General features: G+C 35.8%; 1 protein-coding gene across 1 annotated transcript; it reads right to left on the bottom strand.

The window, feature by feature from the left end:
- Positions 1-5,989: 5,989 nt before the first annotated feature.
- On the bottom strand, positions 5,990-10,235 carry LOC145032355 (nucleobase-ascorbate transporter 12-like). The gene is made up of 10 exons (XM_078981137.1): positions 9,447-10,235; positions 9,067-9,164; positions 8,802-8,972; positions 8,533-8,633; positions 8,273-8,408; positions 8,137-8,187; positions 7,767-8,054; positions 7,453-7,687; positions 6,466-6,752; positions 5,990-6,380 (listed from the first exon to the last, which is right to left on the bottom strand). Exons 1-10 carry the CDS (start codon positions 9,964-9,966, stop codon positions 6,159-6,161), a joined length of 2,109 nt encoding a protein of 702 aa, XP_078837263.1. The 5' UTR covers positions 9,967-10,235; the 3' UTR covers positions 5,990-6,158.
- Positions 10,236-21,561: the final 11,326 nt, after the last annotated feature.

Below are 21,561 nucleotides of genomic sequence, written 5' to 3'. Positions count from 1 at the left end.
ACTATCACACAATTGACAGTTTATACCCCTTTATTTAATTTGTCTCTTTTAGTCACCAAATTAATTCCTAATTAATTTATGACTAATACTAATCAAATAAATATGATTTCTCCTTTAATATATTATTCTTATAATATATTAATAAATCATAATATCTCCTCTCTCATATCAAATTACCTTGTCAAGTTGCTTTGGTGAAGGCAACCCAAAAGGACCATGCACACTCGGGTCAAGTATATACCAAATATGGTTACTGACTTAGACATTAATCCAACATCATTAACAAGGAAGAATATGACGTTGATGAAATTAAATACATGGGTGGTATGTTGGTTATTCTGAAGTTTTATTCAAATAGGGTTGTTGAGGTCTTCCGAGGCATAAGCTATCACATGCCCCCTCTGCATCTTGAGGGAAAATAGTTCATCCAAATCTTGAGGGCAAACACCGCCGCCCCCAGTTCCAAGTCGTGAGTGGGGTAATTTGCCTGATGAGGCTTTATCTGCCTCGAGGTGTAAGCTATCACATGCCCCATATGCGTTAGCACCGTACCTAACCCTGAAATTGATGCGTCACAGTATACCACTAAATCGTCTAACCTTTCGGGTAGTACTAAAATTGGAGCCTCTCATAACCTCCGTCTCAGGGTCTCAAAGGACGACTGCTGATCCGTGGCCCACCGAAAAGTCACATTCTTCTTGGTCAAGCGGGTCAATGGCACAACAATCTTGGAGAAATCCTAAATAAATCTCCGATAATAGCCCGCTAAACCCAAGAACCTATGAATCTCTGATGCGTTTTTCGGTACTTACCACCTCATCACAACCACAACCTTGGCTGGATCAACCGAAATGCCCTCTTGATTGATGATATGCCCCAAAAAAATGTACCTCTCACAGCCAAAAATCACACTTGGAGAACTTTACATAAAGCTTCTCCATCCTTAGGGTCTCCAGTAACTCCCTCAAATGTTGCTCCTTGGTCTTAGAATAGACCACGATATCATCAATAAAATCGATCACCGACCAATCCAGGATCGGTCTACACACTTTGTTCATGAGATCCATAAACATTGTTGGGGCATTGGTGAGCCCAAACGGCATCATCACAAACAAATAATGCCTATACCGAGTCCTAAAAGTTGTCTTCGGTATATCCCCATCCCGAATCCTCTTCTGATGGTATCCCGACCAAAGATCAATCTTGGAAAACCAAGACACACCCTGTAGCTAATCGAACAAATCATCGATCATTGGCAATGGATAACGGTTCTTCAAAGTTAGTTTGTTCAGCTCTCAGTAGTCAATGCACATTCTGTGTAATCCATCCTTTTTTTTCACGAACAAGATCGGTGCTCCCCAAGGGGAACTACACGGACGTATGAACCCTCGGTCTAACAGCTCCAAAGTTGCGTCGATAACTCCAGCATCTCGGGCGGTGCCAACCGGTATGGTGCCTTTGCTATCAGAGCGGCACCCGACACCAAATCAATACGAAACTCCACCTGCCTCTCTGGAGGCACCCCTGGTAAATCCTTGGGAAAAACATCCCAGAACTCTCATATAATCCAAACGCTGCCCACGTCCTTCGTGGTCTCAACCCTCGTATCGGAGATATAACCCAAAAATCCCTCATAACCCTGATGAAGTAACCTCCTAGCCCTCACAGCTGAACAAAGGGTCGGCCCCTGTGAGGCCCTCTCCCCGTGAATAACGAGTTCTCCCCCACTTGGGGTTTTAACTCTCGGCAGCTAGTGCTCGCAGTCGATCATGGCCCCATTGGCCCCCAACCAGTCCATCCTAACAATTACCTTCAGTCCTCGCAGCGGTATCGGAACCAAGTCAACGTGAAACCTCTCTCTAAGCACATTCAGGACACAGTCCTAATACACCCTCGCAGCACTCACAGTGCGATCGTCAGCAATCTCTACCTCAATCAGGGAATCCAAAGTTTCGGGTGCATCCCAAAACTTCTTGCTAAGCGCAAGAGACACGAATGATTGGGTATCTCCTGAATCGAAGAAAACATGATCTGTCATGCTATTGACCAAAACGGTCCCTATACATGAGCATGATATACACATAAGCAATGCAATAAATAAATAGAGAGCAGGTAAATAAGTACATATCCGCCACGACGTCTAGCTCTGCCCGAGCCTCCTCGGTGGTTAATTGAAACGTGCGGCTCTTCACCACTGGAGCATCCACCTTAGCAGGGCGGTCATCTGTGATCCTCGGTATGGCGGGCACAGGCACCACCACTGCTCCCCCCTCCCTGCAACCTCGGACAAATAGACCCGCTTATGACCAGTCTGGTTGCAGTGAAAACAAATCAAGCCCTTCTTGGGGCAATCCCTGCTCAAGTGGCCTTGCTGGCCACATGTGTAGCATCCCGAGCCTGTTATCCGACAAGCTCCACTGTGCGGCTTACCACACTTGGCGCACCGGCCCCGACCCTACTGGCCTCTACTAGATGAATCCGAGGTCTTAAGCTTTTTAGCCCGACCTACTAGTGTTTGTGCCTGCTCATGCTTCCGCTTGGTGCAAAAGTCTAACTCCATCTCCCGCTCACGGGTCTTCTCCACCATCTCGTTCAGGGTTTTGCACCCTATGAAGCTCACAAACTCCCGGATATCATCCCTCCACCATCCCACTAAGTCCCGCCTCAACTCACTGAGTCACCCTATTGACTCGTCGAGTTCATCATATGTCCTAAAAATGAAGATCTAAATGGACCAAAACCCTATTCCTTCGCTGCACTTATCCAGAAACTCAGAAACGGGAAAACCCTACCCCGACTCGTCGAGTCAGCTAAGGGACTCGACGACTTCCTTCAGTCCTTAACAAGTTAAACCCTTTTTAGTGGGATCTATGGTCCCAAACTCCAGATCTAAACTCCTTTGGTGCAGATACCACGTAAAGTTGCAAACTTTACGTGCATGCAAGGCCTTACAAGGCCATCACCCCAAAACTAGGCTTCTTACAAGGTTTTTGTGCATGGAAAGGGCTAGGCTTCATAAAGTGAGCAACTTTATGCCACTGGGGACCTTGAGAGGTCCAGATCTTGAACCATATTCTTGTGATAAGTCCAGATCCAAGCTTGACTCCATTTTGCACCAAGAATTGCCATTTACTACCAAGAAAAAGGATCTAATCAACTAGAGATCAAGGTGACTACTTTATACCTCAAAATGATGGCCATATAGAGTAGATGTTGGATCTACTGCTCCTCTCCTCTCTCCTTCCTCTTCAAGCTCTATAATCCTTCACAAATGCCCCAAAATCACTCACAAAGGCTCTTTCTCTCACTCAAGAAGGTTCAAGATCGGTCTAGGGTATTCTCTGGATGTTAGGGTGATAGGGGGGCACAAGAGGTGCAGTAAGTTCTTTAAATAGGGTGCAAGCCCTAAAAATTAGGGTTTCTCTTCACAACTCCTACTCGTCGAGTCGAGGCCTTCCGACTTGTCGAATAGGACCTAAACCCCGCATCCACTAACAGTCTCTACTCGATGAGTTGGAGCTCCAAACTCGCCGAGTCCATGCACAAAAAAATTATAAAAATAAATCAATACTTGGAACATGTGTTACACCTATCCCCTTTCTATTTATGCTTGCATTGGAAGTTTTAAACTTTGTTATGAAATCTGCTTGTCATGCCTCTCTCTTCTGCAGGTTACAACTTCCCAATAATGGCCCTCCCATTTCACACCTATTCTACGCAAATGATGCAATATTTATCGATGACTAGTCCATCACCAACTTTGAGAATTTGACATGAACTCTTCGATGCTTTCATGTTGCCTCGGGACTAAAGGTGAGTTTCAACAAGTCTAGAGTTTTTGGGATCGATGTGCCCGACTCGGAAGTTTCCAACTGTGCTTGTGTTTTAGGTTGTGAGGCTGCCCCATTCCCCATTATTTATATAGGCATTCCAGTTGGCACGAATATGGCCCTTAAGTGTAACTGGAAACCTATCATCAATCGAGTCAAAGGCAGACTTTCAAATTAGAAATTAAATTCTATGTATTTCGGATGTCGCTTTATCCCCTATCAAATTTGTCTTGGGAAGTATGCCGTTATATTATTTTACCCTCTTTAAGGCTCCTGCGTCTATCCTTAATGATATCAAGAAAATTAGAAGAAGGTTTGTGCGGGGCGGGAGTGATGAGAAGAATAAAATAAGTTGGGTTAAATGGGGGTGATTCTTGCTAATAAAGATAATGGAGGTTTAGGTGTAGGATTCTTAAAAAGCATAAATATTGCCCTTCTTTTCAAATGAATATGGCATCTTAAAACAGAGAGCAACACCCTCTGGAAATAGTTTATTACTTGAATACATAACCTCTCGAGGAAACATGTGCCCTTGATTGCTAAAAAATCAATTGTGGAAATCCGGGTAATATTATCAAATGCATCCCATATCTTAAAAGCTTAGGTATGGGCTTTGATCAAATTCTTTCATGCATTGTTGGTTCATTGGAATAACAGTCTCTTCTGGCTCGACGATTGGACATGTGGGGTACTCTCGCCACTCGGTTTCCTTATCTGTCAAATCTTGATTCCTTGAAATCATGCCTTGTTGCAGATTGTATCTCTAGTGATGGGGTTGATTGTAGTTGGAAGTGTCGCCCCCATACTGTTGGAAGAGCTCTAGGAGCTTACCCAGCTCCACATTATTCTCGATAACTTCACCATCACTAACACAATGGATTCGTGGAGGTCTATATTGTCACTAACAGTATGTTTTATGTTAACAATCTCAGGTGCATTATTGATTCTAAAATTACTTGTAGCGTGAGCAAGCCGGTTGGATGGTTGAAGTTGGTCCCCATTAGGGTAACAAGTTTTATTTGGAGAGCCTGTATGGACTGCATCCTACTGCTTTAACTCTTAATTGCAGAGGAATTAATCACAATACCACTGCATATCATTTTTGTCAAACCGGTACTGAGTCCAATGAGCACCTCCTTATGGGCTATGTTTATGTTCGTGAAGTTTTGTCCTGGGTTTTGAAATGGTGCGATATCTTATATCAAAATTTCAATTCGGTTACTAAAGTTATCGAGTTTGCTACCAAATGAGGGTAGTGTCCAAATAAGAGAAAGATTTTGATTGTTATTATTTACAGGACTCTTTTGGTGTGTGTGATTGGTAAGAAATGATAAGTTTTTCAACAAAAATCTCACTTCTCCCACGACGACAGATTGTATAATTACATAGATTTTTAATTGGGTTAGTAATATGGGTAATTTTGACACTTGTAATTGGTTTAGTTGGGTTTGTTGTCCGTTTAAAATTCTGTAAACTTTTTAGGCAAAACTGCAAACAAAAAATCATTACATAGCAGTCTCATAATCGAGTCCTTATATTTTTTTTATTCAATTAAATCTCAAAAATCAGTAATAGTATTCAATTTAACTCTTTTACCAGGTCAATAGGTTATTCAATTATCAAAAATTACATTTTTAGCCCGTATTTTGATTTTTATTATAAATTTGGTCTAAAATTTACTCTTTTTGCCTAGATTTTAAATTTTATTTTAAATTTAATCCAAAATTTATCTTTTTGGCCTAAATTTTAAAATTTTGTTATGAATTAATCTTAACTTTGGTTTTTTTACTATTTTTTTTATAACTAAAAAAAGATTATAAAGACTAAATTGAATATAATTACCAGTTCTAGAACGTAATCGGATATACAAAGACTTTTGCAGTTTTCCAACTTTTTATTCTTGCCTTCTCCTTTTAGGCAAGGTTTTTGTGTTTTTTATAAAATTACCGTTTCCAAAAGAAAATAATAATAATAATAATAATAATAAATGAAAAACGCCAGAATAAAACGTTATATACCTATAACTCACATAATATATTTCGTGAGCTTAACAATACATGATCTTTAATGAGCCCAAACTTTCACCACCTCCGAATTTTGTACACATTTTAATAGACACAAAACGAATGATTACGAGAGCACAAAATAAATATCAAGACTTGAAAATAAAACAAGAATTTCAATTGCAAACTACATACAAAAGAAAAAAAAAACAACAATTTTAACATTACAACACATAACCCCCTGTCCAATGTACACACACCAACCCAACCCGACCCGACCCATTCACAACTACAAACCCGTGGCAAAATTTTCTTTGATGGCCCACTAAAGCCCAACCCATCTCACCCATCTGAACATTTTCCCAACTCTAAACGGTAACCCGTAGTCCTTGGCCACACCGGGCTCCCTTCGAGCCGCTTCCGCTTCAGTCCACACGTAAACCCCCCGTTCTTGTTTGCTCCCGGGAACCGTGTTGTCCAAAACTACAGCTACCAAAAACGCTATCACCATGTGCAACGACAACACCGTGTTCATTACATAGTTCAACTGTAATTTTATCAAAACAGAAATCTTTTCGTTAAAAATAAATATAATATTAAGCAAGGATAAGAACAAGGGAAATGATACGTACGCCTCGGTATTGGGAGCGGAATGGGCCGTGTGAGGCAACGGTGTAAGGCTGGAAGTAAATTGGAACGGCGGAATTGGAATTAGGTGAGAGGGCGTATTGCTGAAAGTAGGCCGGAATGGAAAGTGAGAAAAATAGGGAAAGCCCGATGATTATTATGTTTCGTGAGCTTCCGGCTTCACTGTAACGTAGATTTGATAAACCCAATGCTGCAAGCATGGCCCACATGATACATAACAACCCTGCAACCATTACTTGAGGAATTGACGCGATAAACCCTCCTACCTTACCTGTATCCAGAAAAAAACGATAATCATATAAATAAATATAAGTATGTTACACTTTTGATCCCTGACTATATCTGGTTTTTGCAATTTCGGTCCCAATTCCCAAAAAGTTATCTCTTGCATTTTTGTCCACATTTGAGATTTTTGCAACTTTTTCAGTCCATGTTTGAAGTATGTATAATCGTAAATAACGACTGAATTCACAAGAGAAGTTTTTGGAACCAAAGTTGCAAAAATCAGCTTACTGAGGGACCTAAAATGTAATTCACCATATTTTATTAAAAAAAATATTAGTCACATCTTTGGTCCCTACGTATAGGTGATTATTGCAATTTTGGTCCCAAAAAATTCTCTCGCATTTTGGTCCTTATCGTGTGAATTTTCAAAAGTTTTCAGTCCCTATTCCAAGTGAAATGACTATATTACCTTCTATATTTTTTTTAATAAGTACTTGTTACTTAATTTAAGTTTTGCTTGCAATATAGCCATTTATTTTACTTGGAAGAAAGATCAAAAGCATTAGGATACTTCAAAGCAAGGACTAAAAAATTGTTGAATAAGGACCAAAATTTGTAAGAGATAACTTTTTGGGACCAAAACTGCAAAAATGAAGTTAACTGTGAACCAAAAATGCAACTTACCTTACAAAAACAGTTTGCAAATATGGTAAACTATAAAAAGCCATTCATTTCATTAACATTACCTACTAAGGATAACACGATCAAAACACAAGCTCCCAACTCAACAGCTCTTCGACTCCCCATTTTTGTAACAGCAATTGTGTGGACATTTTCAGTCAAAGAAGTTGACCCAGTTCCCGTGCCCCATAACCCTGCCAACATGCTGGACACACCTTCTAGACCAATCCCTCTGCTCACGACACCTGGCGTGGGAGGCCTAGATGCTACCAACAACGATGACGCATGGTACGACCCCACCTATTACAACAAAATTTAAATTTTTTTTAAAGAATTAATGAATTTACGAGAGGGGTTTCAAGACTTGAAAGAGTCTTACTGAGTCAACCGAAGTGATAAGAGAGGCGACACACATTACAATGGCCATTTTCCAGTTGAAAACAGGAGTGCCCCATTGTAATGGGTATGGGAATCTGAACCATGGGGAAGAATTCAAGGCTTGTGAGGTATCTGCTCTACAGCTTTTCATTCTGGCAACATGGCTTCTACAGTGGTTGGATATCATGTTTGAAGTTGGTATATTTACATCACACCCATCGTATTTATACGCCCCTGCTTCAGTTAGAAGGAAACTCATTGCCCATGTGATAGCTAGACCCAAAGGTACCTAAACTCATATATAAATTATTTTTCAGATATTTAAGTAGTGAAATTTATAAGATAAAGAAACGGAAATTATGTATACTTACAGCGTAGATTAGAAATACACGGTGTCCTAAAATGGATACTTTGCGGAGGTACTGAAACACATACAGAACATATGAATAAGCATATAATGTTACAGATTTATTAGCTACAAGTAGATATAGGATATAGATCACTTACTAGAGAAAACATAATAACCAAAAGAATCTGCACCATGCCAATCTCAAGACATGCCCCCATTTGTGGGAAACCATAACTGTAGAACGAAAGTCCAACAGCAGCAATAGTTGGGGAAACAACCACTGGATTAATCAATCTGAACAATCATCACATATCTTGTGGTTAGTTTTGTATCACATTGACAAAATCATTTGTAAAACATTTAAATTTGTAACAAGAATAAATAAGGAAACGAAGAGAGGTATAGAAGTAAGACATACCTCAAGAATAGTGTCATCAGTCCACTATACCCAAGAAATGCTTGAAATGCTGATGCAATAATTATAGCCCCTTGTAGTTCCTTCATTATATGCTTAAAATTCTGTAGTATCGGTTATTTTGATCAGATATAAAACAAGATTTATATTGTTTGCTCACACAGCACAATGCTGGTTGTCGTTTTATCATGATGTTAGATAACATGATGAAAATGCATAAAAAACATCTGATTGAAAGTTGAAACAAACTTGATGATTCAGATAGAGCTTACGTTTCCATTCAATCCAAGGAACTCAGGGGATTTTATTATGGCAAGCGCAGGAGCAAGAAAGACAAAAGATGGACCTTGAATGAGGGGTAATCTTGATCCAAAGTTTGCTTGTAGAAGTGTAGTCATTCCAGAAACAAAAAGTACAGTGGAGACCACCATTGACATATCTTCCTACACCCACTAGTTTTCATTAGAATAATTCAAGTGAAGATAGAGAGGTTCATATGTAAGTAAAGTTAAGCTGGCATGAAGTTCAAGTGCTTACATGGTCACCACCCATTGCTGGAACAATAACAAGCGGAATTAAAACCAGTGAACCCAGCATGGATAGATAGTGCTGGAATCCGTAGAAACCAATAGGAACTGAAGACAAATCACAATTTTAAGTCAGAAATGCGAGAGAAATCAATACACTTAGGAGCAAATGTTCGTTTCAAGACCATGATAATATATGAAGCTATGATGTTAGTACAATTGCAGTCACAAATTCACAGGGTTCGTGGTTAGAAATGGTAATTTTACTCTGTTAGAGAATAGAAAGTTGCCAATGCACACGCAGATCAGGTAGAAATAGAGAAAACGTTTTAAGTCCAAATTGTAAAATTTGAATTCTGCAATACACACAAGGAACATGAGAATATTTACCAAGACCAGGAGTGTCTCTAAGCTCATACTTCATATGTGAATGACGAGAAACAAATTCATCATCAACAGTTTGTGGCAACGCATTCTCCCCATTCTCATTCCTAACCACTCTCTGGCTTGGCTGAGGCGCCGCAGGCGTATCAACCACGACAGCATTATGAGCCGGCGGCCTATTAGCCCCATGCTTGGGCGGTAGACGCGCGGGACCACCCTCAGCCTCCCTCTTCTTCTTCACCGACTGATCCTTATCTGACTGCACCTGCGCCTGAGCATTAGCGGGCGGCGGTGGAGCCGTACCGTTTACAGCTGGGACCGGGCGGACACGTCCAGCCTCGAGATCGACCGGAGGTCTGGTAATTTGACCGGAATCACTGGCATTGGTCTCTCCAGAGAACCTAGGGCGGAAACCGGTCCGTTTGGCCCATGAAGAAGGAGGCATTGCAGGTGCGTCGTTGGAATCTTGACCAGGAGGCCATGGGCCGGGTTTGGGACGCTTGGTCGGGTCTGAGTTCTGCGCCATGCTCGCTTCCTTGATGTAGCTGTTGTTAATTCATGGTAGCGACAGATCTGGGGTTAGGGTTTTGCGACAAAAACAGAGAAGATGTCCACAAAAGAAGTGAACTAACAAACAACGAAGCAGATTGTCGCCATTGTTGTTGATGTAGTTGAAGATCCCAATCCCATGGCGGCAGAGAGATGAAGATTTGTGTGTGTAAGAGTAAGAGTTAAGTAGAGTGTGTGTGTTTTAGGGAGAGAGAGAAGACAGCTAATATAACAAGTGATTACAGAGAGAGAAAGAAAACGGTGTGGAGCGTGAAGCAGTGAAGGGAAAAAAACCGCGTTTTATTTATTAGCCCCTGTAACATGTCTCTAACCAATTTTCCCCCTCTATCTCTTATTCATATGTCAATTATGATACACAATCCATAAATAATTAATATCTTTCTTTAACTTTTTTTAATTATGTTTTTTCTTCTAATTGGTGATAGATGGTCCATTAGTGAAAACAATGTGTTTTGTTACCATACGAATTGCGTCGTGAAATTAAATAAGGTTAACAGCATGTTACCAACTCAATAAAATATATGGGTAGTATTATATCAAATTAGTAATCATGGTAAGGTTATGATAGGAAAAAATTTCGATATCATGATAGTATTATACCAATCGATATATATATATATATATATATATATATATATATATATATATATATATATATATATATATATATATATATATATATATATATATATACACTTTTAGTATATTTAGTGTTTAAGATTTTAAAAGCTTTGACATTTTCTATATTAATAAAGTTTAAAGTTTAAACTCATGTTGGTGTGTCACATTTTCTTCCACTAGTTTAACATTTAAACCAATTGTAGAAATTAATAGAATTCTTATAGATTGGTGTGTCACATATACTTTTACCAACCAAACTTATTAGCAATCAAACAAGTTTGAACGAACTATATTTGGTACAGAAATTTTTTTATAGAAGCTATAATTAATACGGAACGAAGTTTAAAGAAAATACAATTAATATTGTATCAAATCCACCCTTAAAATTAACATAATGGATTCGTGGCTTTTGCTTTCGGTTGTCATTGATTAACTTCTATCAAGAAATTAGGAAAAACAATAAATAATTTCATTTTGTTTATTTAAATAGTTACTAATATAATTATTGTTTATGAAAAAATGAATTATACTTAAAATAAATATATAAGAAGTCAGGTATGTGGATTGGTCAGAAAAAATAAAATAGATAATCTCTTTTTTTTTGAAGAAATTTGTTTTCGTGGAAAAATAAATAAGAAATTCCGATTGATAACGTCAGAAGGGGAAAACCAAATTTCAAAATAAATTACCTCTATATCTAACAAATAAAACTTTCCGAACATTAAAAAAATGAAAAATAAAAATTTAAAAATAGAATTTTATTCAATATATTTTATAAAATTTACAATATTTTCTTTTGAAAGTATCAACGATCAAAGCTAAAGTTATATTTTTTCTATTATCACCATCACAATCAAACATCTTCTACCTTAATAAATAAAAATATTTTTATCACTTGTCATATTCTTGTTCAATATGACACATGGCATTTTGTGGTATTTTCAGATTAAATTAAATCCACATGTCAATTTATTATTTATTTTCAATTTTAAAAAAAAAAACTAATTTATATATAGAATGTATTCATTTTATTAAATGTGGCAATAAATGCCAAAAAAAAATATGTATCTTATTTTAAGTAATTATTATTAGACAATATTAAATTATAATATTGAGATTTTTAGAAATATCCAATAAATTTATGTATTTAAATTTTTTTAATCTATATGTACAGTATACGGGTTTACATCTAATTGTGATACTAAATTACCAATGAAACCAAATATTCAAATGTTTTTGCAACCAACAAAAACCAACCGGGTATTTGTCTATGATTTATCAATAACTATGACCAGGGACTAAACGTGCTTGCAAGAAATGTAGAGGGGCTAATGATGAAATTCATCCATATGTTTTTATCGTTTTCTTATCCACCCCTGTGCTATCTATAACTCTCGTCTGTTTGTATGGATGATGTCATGTTATCATGACATGCCATACATAGCATGTTATTTCTTTTGTCACGTTCCATGAATATAAACACCTCAAAACAATACTTCTTTTTCAAACTAGAGTTTATATCTGGAATTATATTTTAATGTTATTTCAGATATTCTTCATGTTTCAGGTCTATCTTGTTCAAGTGAATGACAGAATTGTAAAATTCATATAAGAAAATAGATTTTCTATGAATTATGAATTATTAATAATTTTATTGTTATTAGGCTAAACTACAAAGTTATTTCATATGGTTCTATGAAAGTTAAAGATTTAGTCTATAACAAATTTTAATAATTTTTGTCCTAAAAATGTGGAATTGGTTATTCCATTTACAATTAATGTATCCACATAAAACATAATATTATTATATTATTATATAAGTTAATAAAACCTATATTGTATATAGATAAATCAAAATCTTAAATAAAAAAATCACATTCTACACAATATTTGTTTGTATGAATTTTCATCGATTAGTTAACATTGTTTGATTTTCATCTTTAAAACCAAGTAAAACCATCATTTTATTATGGTTTTACCGTTAGTTATATGGACAACGTTATAAAATTGCCCTCAATAATACTCAATTTGTTCTTTAAATCACTTAATTTTTAATTGTATTCAATAAGCCAATACATTTTATTTTGACTTTTTATTATTACCATTTCAACTAGGTAAATCCATTTACCCATCTAATGACCAAGGTGCATAGCGGCCACATGGATATTTTTTTATGAATTTTCATTTTTAAACTATAATCAAATCTAAATGCAAAACAACCAAAATCAAGAATAATGTGGAACGTAACCAAATTTAACTTCTTCATGTACTAGGTAATCAACACAAAACACTATTTTTCATTGATTTTCATTTTCATTATCTTCCTCCTATTAAAAGCGATCGAATTCAAACACCAAAAACTTCACTTTAAGGGAAGCAACATCATATTGAGGGTAACCTAAATCAAGCAACATTATTTTTTTGGGGTTTTGATGAATGTTCATTAATATTGGTTTTGGAAGAAAGTTCATGAGTCCTAGTTTTGAAGAATCATAAAAGGGCCAACTCCAAGCAAGAACATCAAATTTTATGGGTTATCTTGAAGCAAGAACAACAAAATTTAAGGGTTAACTCGAAGCAAACACAATAAAATTTCAAATCCAACTTGCGATGTGAAGGTTCGGATATGAGATCTTCGTGAGACAACCCCCGGGAACCATAGCATGTCATGAATAAAGGGGGAGCAATAAAGGCAAACAACATTACTTTTAAGAGGGCAAACTCTAACCAAGAACAACAAAATTTGTGGGTTTGATGAATTTCGGTAGTGCATGTGTTCCCGACTTGTTCTGTTATGGTACTATTAGTATTTGACGAATTAGCGTCTAGTGGTGGTTTGTGGGCATCTCGAGGACTTGACTTTCGATGCTATTATTCATTGATCTGATCATATGCTCGGTTGTTTGTTGTGCAACGAAAGTATTTTAATGTGGTTGTTGTCATTGCTCACTCAATCTTTTGGATCGGCAAGGCCTAAGAAGACTGGTTTTTTATGACATAGTTGTTAGGTCGTTGTTTATTATTATTATTATTATTATTTGCAAAGGAAGGGGAAAATGCAATATGAACTGGATTGTTATGGTTGCAAAACTTGTCTCTAGTGTGTACCTTGTAACTTTTTTAGTTTCTTGCTAGCTGTTTTATAATATTGCATAGATATCATTAAATGTAAGATAAATCGGCATGGGTGGTTACACAACTATTCGTTTGCTAGTTGTACTTGGGATAAAAATTGAAGCGTTAAAAGAAATGACGAAACCAAACCAAAAGCCTCGTGTGCACAAAACTTATGAAGGCCAAACGATAGACCCGATACTTAGGTCTTTTGTACAACTTCACATGAACATACCAATTGTTTTATTATGGAAGATTTCTCACTTGGCTCCTAACAATTAACATGCTTTTGAAGAGGGTTCTTTATAAATTCAAGAGAACCGTAATTACGTTATATTACAATTAACATGCAACGTTATAGAAAACCAATTAAACTTTGTTCCTTGTCCCAATTCACAATCGGTGGACATGCTTAATTTTCTCACACCTATACGACCCTTTCTTGTATTCCCTTCAACATTTGTGCATATAACGTAATTTGGTGTGCAATCTTAGTCCTGGTAAATTTGAAGTCCTTTTCAATGGCATGTATGTTGGTAAGTGTTCAGATTGCACCTACATGATTCTATGTGAAACCTAATATTAGATTGATTTCATTACAAGATAATATTTATAAACCATCTATATGATTAGACGTGCAACCTAGCATTCGATTTACAGAAAGCAAGTAATGAATTGTTTGGATCATTTAGGTACTTATGTTGTATATCATCGATTATATGGTGTGAATGTAAATATAAGTCTAATTGTGTATCATAATTCTATCTCATAATATATGGCCGTTAATATGTGAAAACAAACAAATGTTAGATAAAAATAAACTTTTTAGAATAATTAGTTTTATAGGTGTTACAAATAATTAAGGTCCCAATGAGAATGAGTTCCACGTGTTATATAATTAATTGAATCAATTTTTTTCTTTGATTAGAGAATAAGTTTTTTTAACAGCAAATCTAATATACTCCTACATTACTCATTAAATTCATATATTTTCATAACGGAACTTAAACCCTCAAACCTTAAAAAGAAAGAATAACACTATATACCGTTGGCTAGATTTAAAAAGAAAGAATAACACTATATACCGTTGGCTAGAAACCCTTTGTTATTAGACAATAAGTGAAACAAAATATATGACCATTAAGGAAGTGATTCTTGAGATTGGGTTCCTAGCGTTTATTGGGATGCATTTTATGCATCTTTTAGCATATTTAATTGCATAACATTCTAGCTTTACACTCACATTTGGTTTAACTTATGAATGTTTTTAGCACATTTAATTGCATAACATTCTAGCTTTACACTCTCAGAGTTGGCTTAATTTATGTCATTCATATCCTACAAATTTTTTGGAATTTATTTAACTAATCCCTCGAGTTAAAGTGGCTAGAGTTGCTATTGTAGTGGTCCGGTAAACTATCTCCAATAGTAATTAAATTCAAATTATTTTTTCGAATATTCAGAAAAGTTTCAATATTTTGGAAAATTTTTAATAAAATCTTTTTTAATAGAAAAATCTCGACTATTTAACATTTTAATACAAAAACCCAAGAAACCGGCTAATTTCTTCATTTTAGCCCTTTTTATCATGTTTAGCAAGTCATAAGACCAAATTGTTAATTTTTCCAAAATAATGGGACTTTTTTGCATATTTTATCAAAATTTTGTATATACATACCCGAACATATGTAACTAGGACATAATAAAAAATGTAACAGCCGATTTTCCAGATCAGGTCGATTTAGGGTTTCAAGGAGTCAAGGCATGGTTTGGGGTACAATCAAGGCTCACGGCGAGAGCCATAGAAGGGTCACGGCGTGAATAGTGACTAAATGAAAATGTTGAATTATTTTGAGCTCACAATGTAAGAGCTCACGATGTGAGATACGTTACAGCTCAAACCCATGATCTTTTAGGGTTTCCTTCGTATTTAAACCCCGTAAACTTCATTCTAAGGTTCCAAAATAGCCTCCTTTGTCCCTAAGCTCAGTAAAACCCTAACCCTACCCTCTCATTGTAATTCTTGAACCTATGGTGGAGTTTTGGTGGCTTGAAGAGGAAGAGATCATCATGGAAGCATAATTTTAGCTTAAAAGTTTCATTTGCAACCTCTAGCTACACTTCTGGACAAATGTGAGTAATCAAGATCCAAGCTTTATGTTTCCTTGTTGCTATACATATTTATCCAAAATCTTAAGAGTTAAAGTGTTGGGACTCCATAAAGTTGGCAACTTTATGGGTTCTTAGGGTCCCTTGGTGCTTGTATATCATGGATCTGAAGTTTGGAGGATGTTTGAATCCATGCTTGAGACGTTATCTCCTTTTTCTTCATGAATGACCTAGTTTGAGCTCAAGTCTTGTATTGGAAATACAAGACCTTAAAGCATCAATTTTTCTGATTCTAGGAGTGTTAGGAAGCCTCCTAGAAAAGATGGATTGATGGCTTAACGAATTAAGAGGTTTTTAGATCAAAATGGTGTACAGAAGAATCTCATGACGTGAGGAAAATGCATGTCACGTCATGATGAGTGTAAAACCCGAATATTTTGTCCTGTGGTAGCTCACGACATGAGGCCATAAATGGTTACGTTGTGAGGGTCTGTCTGTTGACTTTCGTTGATTGTTGACTTTTTTACCAAGTTTGACTTTTGGTCAAACTTAAGGATTTTGGGCTATTAATTGAGATTCTATTTGATTCTGGTGTTAGTGTATTCCCGGGAACAAGCAGTGCTAAAAAAAAGGGGATCGTATTGCAGTAACAGAGTTCTTTGATTCAGGTGAATTTCGTCTCACTGTACTCGTGGGTCGAAGGCATCAATGGCAGCCCACTAGTTATGTTATTAGTTTGGTAATGTTTTAAAATGTCTTGAACTCGTAAAAATATGGTTTAATGGTGTTTTAACTTTTAAGGTAAATTATGAAATTTGACATTTTTAAGATGTTAATTGTTAAGTACTTAATATACTAATAGTTTATTGTTTTAAGTTATTGGTTTATATCTTATTGACAAAACGTACCACTTCCACGCGACTAATTTGTTATTGTTTTAAGTTATTGTTTTAAAATTGACAAAACAAACCACTTCCACGCGACTAAAATTTTTTAAAAACCAACACCACCCTTCGGTCATCGTCTAAGCAAGTCACACCATACGACGTTTTATTCATCTATTTAAATTCTCACACTTATTTATTTTATCATATAAAAATAAACGAAGAGAGTAAAAAGTTAGTATGAGGTGTTTTATTACTATTATACTTGCTTAACGTTGTATGTAGGGTTTTATTCGTCGATTTAGATTGTGTTTGTTAAGTTTTTTTTTTTTTTTTTTGGACAGATCAGTGTTTCTTAATACATTTGAAATGTTGGTTTTTGTTATTTGGATTTAACCGATAACCGAACAGAATAACTTGAAATATGATTTACCCAAACTTCATTTGGTTTGGTTTAGTTAACATTTTTAGAAGTAAAAAAAAATTGATAAAACCGAACTGAATAAACTAATAAGAGATGAAACTAGGGTGAGAATGTATCGGTTTTGGGATAAAACCGAACCCAACCTGTGTATTTTGGTTTCTAGATTTTACAACCCGTCTGGTTCGTTTTTTGGGTTATTGGGTCGGTTTCATCGGTTTTTGGGTTCAGTTGTGGGTTGATGAGTTTTGGCTAGTAACTATTTTTTCAACAAATCTTTATAACTTAAAAAATGAAACAAAAACAACAAAAATTAAAGAAAAAAAAATCAATTTCAACACCAACACAACATCAAAAGTATGTTGCTAAAATTTTAAAACAACCAAGTTTAACAAGTTTTTAGAATAAAAAAAAGTAACAAACAACCAGGTAATAATATGGGTTACACAAAAACAACAAAATAGGCCATATATTTGACAAAATTGCAAAAATGGTCCTTATGGTTTCTCATTTTATGTGGTTAAGGTCCAAACATTTAAAAAGTTGTAGATTTTGTCCTTTTCAACAAGTTTTGTTGTGGTTTTTTTTCCCTTTTCAGTTAATGTAACATCCCAAAATTTGGTCCCAAAATTTTCATTTTTAAAATAGATAAACCAGTATTTCTAAAATATCATCCATACATCTCAACAAAACCAATGTATCAAATGTCATAAAAATCAGAGTAAAATATCATATGCGGAAAGCCAATGGTGTGTGCAATGCAGTCAACCCGAGCCCTTCCCTTTGCAGCCTGAAGTACCTTAAACATCAACTAAAAATAGTAAGCACAAAGCTTAGTGAGTTCCCCAAACTACCCCATACCATACATACTAAATCGTACAGTGGGCCCCTGCCTGGCATCGAGCCCCTCTTGGTATACAGATCTTTTATTATCAGGCCTCGCCTGTTATTGGGCCTCGCTCACTATACACATACAATCAATATCACATAATCAATCTAACGCACACCCGATATACATAGCAACACATAACACATGCAAGGGTCACGCAGACCCTAGCATCCTAACGTAATCATTAAGGGTCGGCATTGGTACCTTAGACACACCAAACCCAAAGAGGAAACTTACCTCAAATGTTAAATCTCACAGAAAGAAATCCCTAGTTGCTGCCCTGACGATTCCCCAAGCTATCAGTACAAAATAACACACAATCAATACTTGGCTTCCAATCAATATTCAATACTCTATATTGGGGCAAAATGATCATTTTACCCCTTGCCTAATTTGATCCATGACTAAGGCCCAAATCTACAATATAAAAGGCCCAATACTAACTAATCTTCTAAAGCCTGATTGTGGTCCACTTATGGACCAATTTTCCAAATTAGGCTTAAACCCCTCTAATAGGACTTACCCTAAATCCCAATAATTTCCTTAGTCCAAAAGCCTATTTTCAGATGGCCCACTAAAGGACAAAACGACTAGGTCCATGAAATTGTCACAACTAGCGATTTGGCTAGGAAATCCTGTCAATATCTAATCAACTCTTGTTGTAGCTTGTAACTCTAAGTTAAAGTTATACATAATACTCATTCAAAAATAAATTTTCGAATAAAAACTCATTCGTGAAGCCCTAAACCTAATTAAATATATTTCATACACTCAACTATGGATCGGTAACCCTAATATCCCGGTTCAAACTCAGATTGGACCAGGATCCTATTATTGGGCCTGTTGGGCCATTAAACCCTCAAATTGATTACTTTGGGCCAAGGAAACCTATTTGGGATCTAGTTCGACCCACATTCATTAAACTATAGCACAATGGGCCTTAATGGGCCTAAAATGTCTCACTTCGTTTTTATGGGCCTTATTAGGCCAAAACCCACATAAATAATTGTAATGGGCCGAAAACCCATTGTTTTTACCCCTTTTAGGCAATGAACTCATAAGAGGGCCCAATGCTCTGAAAACTTATATATTGGGCCTTATAATTTCGAGTATAACCAATAATAGCCCAACCATTTCTCTTCTCTTTTCCTTCCTCTCATTCTCGGTTATGCACACACACATATGTGTGTGTGTGTGTGTGTGTGTGTATATATATATATATATATATATATTGGTAATCCAAGCAAATTAACTTTCATGCAATAACCACTAAATCTCTCTATCCCATCCTTCCTCTCTACTTACAGCCGAGGGATCCCACACCCCTCCCTACTTCATCCATTTCAATCTCTAAACTTCTCTAATAACTCTCAAGAAGCCTCTCATTTCCTTCCAAGAAAATCATGTGTGTTTGCGTGTAAGTCTAAGGATACTCCATCAAAATCCATTCATCTTGGTAAGTTACTCCACTCAAGAAGTTTAACTTCATGTTTATGTTAAACTTACTTCTCTTAACACTCCATTTCGTGATTTATGCTCCAAGAACTCCCTAAGCTTGAAAACTCATTTCAAGGAAGCATTTAAGGCCGAAAACATCTCCAATCTCTCTCATTTCTTCATCAAAAACCGATCCATAAACCTCAAAGTGAGTTCATACCCCCTTATTCTTGATTTTTACTATGTTTTGCGGGAGGATACAAGTTGCTTTGTGTTAGATCTATGTGTATATGCATGTTTATGTGTGTTTTCCATGATATATGTTGTGATTATGTGTTGAAACTTCATAAACTTCAAGAGGTCTACCAAAATATGATGATGTTTGTAAATCAAAACACTTTATGCAACTTATCATGAAGATGAAAGGATTAAACATGTTAAGGATGTTTGAAAAAACTAACTGAAATATTATATAGGGCCATTTTTGACAAAATAAACAAAAAGTGAGGTTCTTATGTTAACTCACAACTTTAAGATGACCAAAAGAGTGATTTTTAAATAAAGATGGGTCTTTATGATATTCATGGTTTTAAAATGGCCAAAAGTGTTAATTTTCACAAAGTGGGCCTCTAATTGGGCCTTCACGGCTCATGGGCCAAATGTGTAACTTTTTGGACTTTTGTGGGTTAAAATTTTATTTTAAACGAATTTGAGCCAAAATGTAAATTTTCGGTTAAATGGGTTGAAAATGAAAATTTTATTAAACTTAGGCCAAAAAGGTTAACTTTATGCATTTGGTCCGAAAATGTCAACTTTCATAAAATTGGGCCGAAAATGATAAATCTAAAAAAAGTGGGCTAAAAATGTCATTTTATTTTGAAACGAGCCCTTAAATGTAAACTTTTGGTCTTAAGGGACCTAAAGCATCATTTTTACCAAAAATGTGCCTTAATTATAAATTTTCGGTTTTATGGACCAAATATATCATTTTTACAAAAGTGGCCCTTCTATGTCATCTTGGTAAATACTTGAGCTTAAATGATCAACATAATAACAAACTAATAAATGTGTCATTTACACTTTTAATTGAGTTTGGAATATACCTTACATGCTTAATGGTCCTTAGTGGTCCATTTGCATGCTTATTGGGCCTGGAATATATACTACATGTCTATTGGACCTTTGTGGTCTATTTATATGCTCATTAGGCCTGTAATATACATTACATGCTATTTGGGCCTTTGTGCCGCATTTGCATGCTTGTTGGGCCTGGTGAATTTAAAACATACATGGAAACACTATTCACTGCGTTACATAGTGTAATCCAATATTCGTGTAAATTCAGTTAAGGCTTTTGTGAGACATTTCATTCACTCGTACCTATCTAGTGTACAATAGTAAGCTTGTAATTATAACCAGAGTCTCCTGGAGGGAGAGCGAGAGTTTGTGTATATATCTATATGGGGTTGACCCCCCACACCCGAGCTGTTCGCTACAGTTAGACTAGGTCAATCTAGGGTGACAAACCATACCTTAAACAAGTCGGTGCCTGAAAAACTTCAAGACAGGCGAATCAATCATTATCAAGTATGGTTATAATGACTCACATAGAGATTAACTCCACTGTAAAAATTACAGAATACACATAAAGTTTTGATTATATGAAAACATACATATATACACAGGTATTTGGTCTTAGGGTTTTTATGACCACAACACTTTTACAATCATAAAATATCGGATTTTCTGGAGAAAAAAAACATACAATTATACAGTACCTTCTATTTACAACAGAAAATATAGAATTTTCTGGAATACTCTTTTTATACATTTTCAAAACAGAAACACACATGCTATACACAAGATTTTACACAAAAATTTCATACCATTTTACAGAAAGTATCAGATTTTCTGGTGTTTACATAGTGATACAAGACTTTTCTTACAACATGCTTATGAACTCACTAACATTATATATGTTGACGTTTTCAAAATAACTTCTACTCTCAGAAAATCGTTAAGCAGGTGGACAACAAGAACGTGTGGATTTTTGTTGCAATATGTTGCTATCATACA

Source organism: Lactuca saligna, chromosome 2, assembly GCF_052625555.1.
Source record: "Lactuca saligna cultivar CGN05327 chromosome 2, ASM5262555v1, whole genome shotgun sequence".
NCBI classification, from domain to species: domain Eukaryota; kingdom Viridiplantae; phylum Streptophyta; class Magnoliopsida; order Asterales; family Asteraceae; genus Lactuca; species Lactuca saligna.
Note: the sequence above shows the minus strand (reverse complement) of the source record. Positions and strands in the feature narration are given on the sequence as shown.

Coding starts and splice junctions, on each gene's coding strand:
- LOC145032355 (XM_078981137.1), bottom strand. CDS start 9,966: ATGGCGCAGAACTCAGACCCGACCAAGCGTCCCAAACCCGGCCCATGG. Junction 9,165..9,446: donor TAGAGACACTCCTGGTCTTG/GTAAATATTCTC, acceptor ATTTGTCTTCAG/TTCCTATTGGTTTCTACGGA. Junction 8,055..8,136: donor GTGTATTTCTAATCTACGCT/GTAAGTATACAT, acceptor ATATGAGTTTAG/GTACCTTTGGGTCTAGCTAT.